We start from the raw sequence: 8,079 nt of genomic DNA, 5'->3' as shown, positions 1-8,079 counted from the left end.
GCTTGTACAATACTCACTACTCCGAATTGTTCATTTCGTCAAACCCTTACTCAACCACTCCTCTTATCAAGTTACACAAACTGGTGAGCGACTAACTTCACGACGTAACATCAATACTCTTTCTCTACTATTAAGATAGCAAGACAGATCTATAACATTCAGTACGATTGTCATCTACCATTAACAATGGATTGAGGGTGATCAGTTCCCCAATTTGTCAATTAGTATTCGACAATCATAGTGGAGTATCAATCGTCGTTACTTCATAATAGCGTCATTTCTGAATTTTCACTCAAATCCATTAACACATCACCATCCAATAATTCACTGTGGGTTTTTACAACTCCCACAACTTCCTACCCATTATATCTCGTCGATGAGACACCAACGCCCAAACATATTACTGAATCCGCTTCATAGTCACTTAGCATCTCACAATCGTCAAATGTCTTTCCATCTCAAAAATTACTTCTATACTCGTACTTCACAATTCATCTCATCTTTAAACTCTTCATAACTCAAGAGGTGCATTCTTTCATCGAAATTCCAGTCTTAATATCACCGAGGCAACCATTCTTTTCACGGGCTACACGCACCTTCGAGTTTCCAACTCGAACTCACGATTCACCACACCTCACGCATCGACTACATCCGACAATCACTTATGTGAGTTCAACATAAGGTCCACTGCAACTTCATTACTCTATCGCTTTTCAAACATCAGCATCTCACACAAAGGTTACTCGCACCGACAACTTCACAGTCCTCAAACGTGTTGAACATCGTAACTCTCAAAATTTTGCTTCTCAAAATCATTCTTAACTTCACGTCACCTTCAAATCCAGATAACATCCAAAACTCTCAACACCACTTGCACCGTCGCTTGTTGACAGTATACCAGACTATCTCTTACAACAGAAACCTCTTCGATAAGCAAGGCTTCTCCCCCACTTATCGTCAAACCAATTCCTGATATTAAAACAAACAAGTACCGACAGTGTTCACACACTCGTCGCGTACCAAGGGATAGACAACAATTAGACAACATTGGGCGGACAGACCGACCTGCTCTGATACCACTAATGTAACACCCCATTTCTACCCGACAAATATATGCAAGAATCAGAGTTTCAAAATTTCTCAACAAACGAATGAGGCGTCACATATTCATTTCAAAACAAATCACTTCATCGCATTTAGCGGATACATAGCACTTTATTTAACCAACTAAACCAATACTCAGCATATAATACTTTTCAAAACGGAATAACTTCATTTATTAAAACATGGCGGAATCATAGTTCTCAATCTTTGAGTCAATAACATATTATTCAGCTAAGATAAAACAATAAACAACAATATGATAAACATCATAAATCAATCCCCCCCCGAGTGCTACGTATCAGAGCGACAACCGACTCGATAAACAACAACTAAATCTTCATACTCGAACACCTGCACGTTACCAATATAAAGGCAACGGCGAAACAAGAGAAAAGGGTGAGATATCAAATCATATAAGTGGGCGGATGATAAATTGTATATTAGGAGTCAGACATATAAAATCATTACATCGCAAGTATCAACAGTTACCATACACATCATACTTTCACAATTCATAGATCTCACATACTTTTCATCGCACAACAAGTCACAATACTTCACATTCACGTCATTCATATATCTAATTCATTTACGTCGTAAGGCAAATCACAACACTTCACAACAATACAAAACATCACGTATAAGTCACCCATGTATTCACAAACATCGCATATAAGTCATACATATATTCACAAACATCGCATATAAGTCATGCATGTATCCACAGACATCGCATCGTAAACGTCGCAAATCAAATCACCAAAACATCGTAGCATATACGTCACAAAAGACATCATGAGATACGACTCGTGCATATGCATGTGGTACCAATCGGAGCTTCAGCCCCCGTCACCAATTGCCCAATTCAGAGGCACAAGGCATAAGCCTTCGTCACTAGTTTTTGCCAATCCAGGCCGTCACTAATTTGCCAATCCAGGCCGTCACAGAGTATGCATATGAAATGTGACTCGACAAACAAGACATACACAACATACTCATCACAATCACACATCATCACTAGGCATACGCCCACGTCACTTATAATTACCAATTATTAGAGGTAATTCAACGTCATAATTAATCATTCATCTTCACATAGAAATAAACTCATCACGACATCATCATCATCATCATGTTTCGGCATATCACGGCAAACATATAAGTTCACATGTTAACAAAATCATCACAACATCATCATGTTTCGGTATATCACAACAATTCGACTCATTAAGTCAATTCAAATTAGTCTCATAATCCTCTATAAATTAGTCTTCTAATTAACTCACTAATCCACTATCAACTAACCAAAATCACTCACTTAATATTCTCAAATTAATCAATATATCCTACGTCACTACCGGTTATCTAATTTTTGATTAAATCCTCAATATTCACGACTTTACGAATTTTCGGGTTATCCTCCCAAGTCACAAAATATAGCTCAACCGGTTAGTTCGGATACAATATTTCTTTACCGGTTATTTGATTCGTTCGGTTAAATTCTCAAGATATCGTTATTTATCGACAAACCGAATAATTAATCTAAGTCTAAGTGTCAATTAATTAAACTAATTGAGATTAATTCAACCATTAATTTAATCGACCAATTAATATCACAATTTCGACAAAAGAACACCACCACGTTAATGTACTAATTAAACTTAGCTACCACGTAAATTTTCATCAAATTCCGGACAACTAATTATACCGTTTAATTCAGCTATTTCGGTCAAATGGGACTGTTTTGAGTTACATCCTCTATAATTGCTACTGTTTCTATTTCAATCAAAAGTCACTACTAAAATTACTATCACCAATTGCTACTGTTATAAAGTGATTTTCACTACTAATTCAATCTCTGCTAAATTACTATTATAATATAATACTAACATTAAGTATTATTAAATCATTATGACTAATATTATTATTACTAGTAGTATATTACTATCACAAGCTAATGAGTTATGTGTTTATATATATTGTCTTGAAACATCATTGCAGTGCCAAATTCTTTACGCTACAGTACCAACCAGTATATGCCAATGGTCATGTAATACACGATATCGCTACTGTTCCAATTCATATATGTCATTCATTCATTTCACTTAATTAAACCTATTTCATGCACTTAATTAAATATGTTTCATTCACTAATTAAATATGGTTATGGTCATTTCTACAAGTGGGGTGACCACTTCCAATTCATGACACTAGCGTCTCAGACCAAAAAGGAAAAAGGAAAAGGATTCATCACTATTTTATGGTGTTCATAATAAATCCCAATTTTCAGCAATTATCAACACAACACAATGCAATAAATCTACACACCCAATTCCCTACATACAAGGTTTCATAAGCCCCATTATAGGAAGAGAACCCCACCCTTACCTTATCAATGGAAGCAACTCAATGGGTCTCCAATTGCATCTTCAATTGACACCATGGATGAAAAATCTTCAAGCTCCTTCTTCTTCTCCATAGTCTTGCCTCTTTCTCTTCTATTCTTGTTCTCTTCATTATGACCACTCTCCTCTTTCCAATTCTCTAAAACCCTAATATAAAATCCAATTTGGGCTTAGTGGTTAACAACTCTTCTTTATTTAATATCCTCAAAAATCAATTTAGGCCCAATAAGATAAATAACTCCAATTAAATCAAAATATCACTTTTATTAATATTTCAACGATATAATAAATTCCGACTTGTAAATAATATTATTCTTAATATTATTCTTCGACCGTCCAACTAAAATCCGACTTTTAACTTAATAAATTCAAATACGCTTCTTAAAATAACACCGACAATCCAAATTCGACCAATATATTCCGGTCTAATCTTAATTACTCGGAAAATTCCCTAAACTTCAAATATTATTCCAATAATATTTCTAATACTGAAAATATCAAAACTCTTGATTAAATATCGATCCGCTATCCCGAACTAATATCGACTAAATCGTCTCAAAATACGAAAACTTCACTAAATACTCCAAACGTCTAGATTAAGCGAATAATCGAATTTCCGGGCGTTACATGTGACGTAATCAAAAAGACCATCTCTTGATGTCAATTGTTGGGTTGAATATGAGAGTAAAATGGCCTAGAAGGCGCAGTTGAATAAAACTTTCCCTATTAATAATTAGTTTTAAATTTTTTTCCAAAATCAAAGTTTTTAAAATGCACGGGAGAAGAAGTTTCTAGAAAAAATGTGTTATTAGATTGACAGCACAATTTACTCAATGAATAGAAAATACAATGAAAATTAGTTTGATGAAATTACTAACATACAATGTGCCAATTCATCAAATTCAATTCACAACGAGATATTTGAATGAAATTTAATCGAATAAGAATCTAATATTACAAGTTTATACAGATACAAGTAGTAGAAAGAATCTTTAATAGACAAGATCCAACACAAACCAACGCTAAGCATTAAAACACTAAAAACGATAAACTTAACAACATACAATTCTGGAAAGTGTTAAATTCCTAAATTCATACAACGCTAGAAAGAAATAACCAACCTTTGGACATACAAACTATATAGAAATTTAGAAGATTGGATAAAGAGAATTATGCACCAGTATTTGTACTAGTTTGATGTGTCGTCCTCGTTTGTATCTAGTCCAGTCTCCAATGACGAACCATTGAAAATCAATTAGTCTTCCACTATTTTTAAAATCACAAGTATCTTTTTGTTACAATATATCATCACAAATAAGTTGGAAAATTAAATCAAATTCTAAGTTACTCATATCCAAAAATTATTGATGACTATCTGCTGGCAAGAGACAGGTCGAGAAGAGTTATTAAGCCACTTCGAAGACTTGGTTATGCTGATCTCATAGCCTATGCCTTAATATATGCAAGTGGAGCTCTAGATGTATAACCTAGAGACTATAAAGAAGTTATAAGGAGTCAAGACAAAACTGAATGACTTAGAGCCATGGATGATGAGATGAAATCACTTAATGATAAAAACACTTGAGAGTTGATTAAGAGACCCACATGGACCAGATTAGTCAATTGTAAGTGGATCTTCAAGGTGAAAGAAAGAATCATATGAGTGATGTCGAAGAGATACAAGGCAAGATTGATCGCTGAGGGGTTCATTCTGTAAGAAGGAGTCGACTTTAATGATGTGTTCTCTCCTATTGTGAAGCACATGTCCATTCAAATCTTGGTTGATATGGTGGCAAAGTTCAACCTAGAATTGGAACAGATGAATGTGAAGATTGCATTCTTGTATGGTGATCTAGTGCAACTATCCTCATGAAGCAACCTAAAGGATATGAAGTAAAAGGCAAGGAGGATTATGTATGCAAGCTAAGTAGGTCTTTGTATGACTTGAAACAATTTCCTTGACAATGAAATAGGAGATTCGACAAGTTAATAACACACATAGGTTTCACTAGAAGTCAGCTTGACCATTGCGTTTACTTTAGATTTCGACATGGAAGTTCACTTGTGATTTTGTTGTTTTATGTGGATGATATCCTCATAGCCAACGAAAATTTTGAAGAAGTATTAAGGGTAAAGGTTTAACTTAGACAAGAGTTCAAGATGAAGGATCTTGGTACTGCCACCATAATCCTTGGGATTTACATCCAGAGAGATAGAAAGTAGTCGAGTTTATGCTTATCTTAAGAGACATATCTACGGAATATTCTCGATAGAAAGTAGTCGAGATTATGCTTATCTCAAGAGACATATCTAAGGAAGATTCTCGACAAGTTTGGTATGTCGAATTGGATCAAAATCTAGTCTCAACAATAGTTGGTTCAACAGAAGTCAAAGTTCTGCATAATATAGTCGAAGTCCGTTCAAGCATGCAGTTGCCAAAATATGTTATATTTGTTAGCATGCTAAATTGAGCCAGTTTGTTAACTCAATTACTTAAGTTAGCTTGTTGTTTAAGTTAGCTCAGTTGTCTATAAATGACTGGTTCTCTCAGGTTGTTAAGAGAGCATTGGTTGTTGTTATTCACTTATAATCTTTTAACCATGATTGAGAAAGTGAATAGTAAAACAGTTATAACCAATCCTAATTTCTTATTATTTCTTCTTCTCTCTTTCGTAAAATTGAAGAAATTTTTGTGTTTGTTCAAGAAACTCAATCTTTCTCAGAGTTTTAATTTGTTCTTGACGACGCTAGTTACAACATGTACAATTCAATAATTTGCTTATAAAAAGTATTTAATATTAAATAGAAAACTGAAAATCACAATTATTATAAGATAAATGATGTATTATATAACAATGATGGTAGAATTTATTCCTCCTCCTCCCAAGAAAAGAATACATGACACATAACAATGATCATCACTCACTAGCTAGCATATGTAGCTACAGATTTATGGAAGATAGTGGTGGCCATTCATACATAGGATTCACAACACAATTGAACATTTATATAGTTAAACTTCTTCCATGTTCTTCTTTTTCTCTTCTTCTTCCCTCTTCATTCCTTTCTCCACATCTTCTTCCACTTGAAACACTTCACCAACTCCTCCTAATGAGTTTTCTACAACAACACTTTTTAGTGAATCTTGTTGTGAAGCCTTTTTATTACCATTCCTATAAATACCATAGAGTATCATTTGAACCAACCCTAGTGCAAATCCAAGCACATTTGGTAGCTACACATATAAACACAACAATTTAGTTTCAATGATTAAAACATGACTCATGAATTAAACTATATACTTTGCAAAATAATAAGACTTACAGCAATGCATATGTCTTTGAGAAAAAGACCATAACCAAACCACATGATTGCACTCAATGTGAGAGTGAATGATAAATTGAATGGCATAAACTCAACACTCTTTGTTCTAACAACTTGTGCCACAATGGTTAATGGTGCTGCAAAAACACTAACGGATATCGAAACACAAATCCATCCAAGAACTTCAACACGAATCGGACCATGCAAAGCGTATTGTGTCACCAAAAGGATCAATCCGAAAGATCCAATGTTCATCGCGAAAACTAACTTAATAGTTAATTTCTGCAGTAAAGTAATTAACAAACATGTTAATTAATTATAGTATTAAACTATATCTAGAAAATTTAACTAAAGTAACTATAGGGAAATTAATTACCCTTGCATCCTTGGTTGCATAAATGATGTACAAGACGATGTAAACGAGTTCTACGACGCATCCGAAGGAGTTAATGGTAATTAGGAGAAATTCATGTTTTTTGAGTAATGCATAGTATAACCAAAGCATGGAACTGAATAATGCCACCAGATAAGGTAGTGATTGAAAACCCTCGGTTGATTTCTTCTTGTATATGCGATAAAACGTCGTCCTGTAAAATAATAACACAAATTATAATTAATATAAACTCCTGCTTTTCTGCTATTTCTGTATAATCTTAATATTTTTTTTTAATATCTATAGTTTTAAGTAGAAGTATATATAATATATACTTACATTGGAGCCAAGAATACCATGAAGGAAATGACATTACCTATGCATTAAAAATGAAAAAAAATCATGTTAGTAAATAAGCTGAAATATTTTTTTTAATAAGCATTGATATAAGATATCGCACTAACTGAAATATTAAATAAGCTGAAATAAGGTTGAATGAATTATAATGAATGAATGAACAATGATACCTAGCATGCCAAAGGCAAAAGCTAAAGTGGAGTGACTGATTGCCATGAGAATTTGGAATGATGAGTTTTGTTCCAAATCTCAAGCAATGGAAGGACTGAAGTTAATTGATGAGAGAAGCTTACTCCTTGTAGAGATATATATACACGTTCCAAGTGCATGTGGAAATAAAATATACATGCAAAAAGGAACGTACTATATTAAAACTAAATATAAAATCTGATACTAATTTTAAAAAAAATAGAGATTTTTGTGTGTATACTTTTGAGTGAAGTGATATGATATGAGTGATTGAACTTTTGAGTTGTTGGGCATATACATGTGAAACGTAGCACTAGCACCACAAAG

The 8,079-nt window shown here is 33.7% G+C and overlaps 1 protein-coding gene across 1 annotated transcript; it reads right to left on the bottom strand.

Annotated features, from left to right (window-relative positions):
- Positions 1–6,391: 6,391 nt before the first annotated feature.
- Positions 6,392–7,836, bottom strand: LOC131611088 (bidirectional sugar transporter N3-like). Its single transcript, XM_058883209.1, has 5 exons — positions 7,734–7,836; positions 7,546–7,582; positions 7,210–7,420; positions 6,834–7,115; positions 6,392–6,744 (listed from the first exon to the last, which is right to left on the bottom strand). Exons 1-5 carry the CDS (start codon positions 7,777–7,779, stop codon positions 6,523–6,525), a joined length of 798 nt encoding a protein of 265 aa, XP_058739192.1. The 5' UTR covers positions 7,780–7,836; the 3' UTR covers positions 6,392–6,522.
- Between the last annotated feature and the right edge of the window lie 243 nt (positions 7,837–8,079).

Source organism: Vicia villosa, linkage group LG6 (genome assembly GCF_029867415.1).
Source record: "Vicia villosa cultivar HV-30 ecotype Madison, WI linkage group LG6, Vvil1.0, whole genome shotgun sequence".
NCBI lineage: Eukaryota > Viridiplantae > Streptophyta > Magnoliopsida > Fabales > Fabaceae > Vicia > Vicia villosa.
Note: the sequence above shows the minus strand (reverse complement) of the source record. Positions and strands in the feature narration are given on the sequence as shown.

Coding starts and splice junctions, on each gene's coding strand:
- LOC131611088 (XM_058883209.1), bottom strand. CDS start 7,779: ATGGCAATCAGTCACTCCACTTTAGCTTTTGCCTTTGGCATGCTAG. Junction 7,583..7,733: donor TTTTGCCTTTGGCATGCTAG/GTATCATTGTTC, acceptor TTTAATGCATAG/GTAATGTCATTTCCTTCATG. Junction 7,421..7,545: donor ATGGTATTCTTGGCTCCAAT/GTAAGTATATAT, acceptor ATTATTTTACAG/GACGACGTTTTATCGCATAT.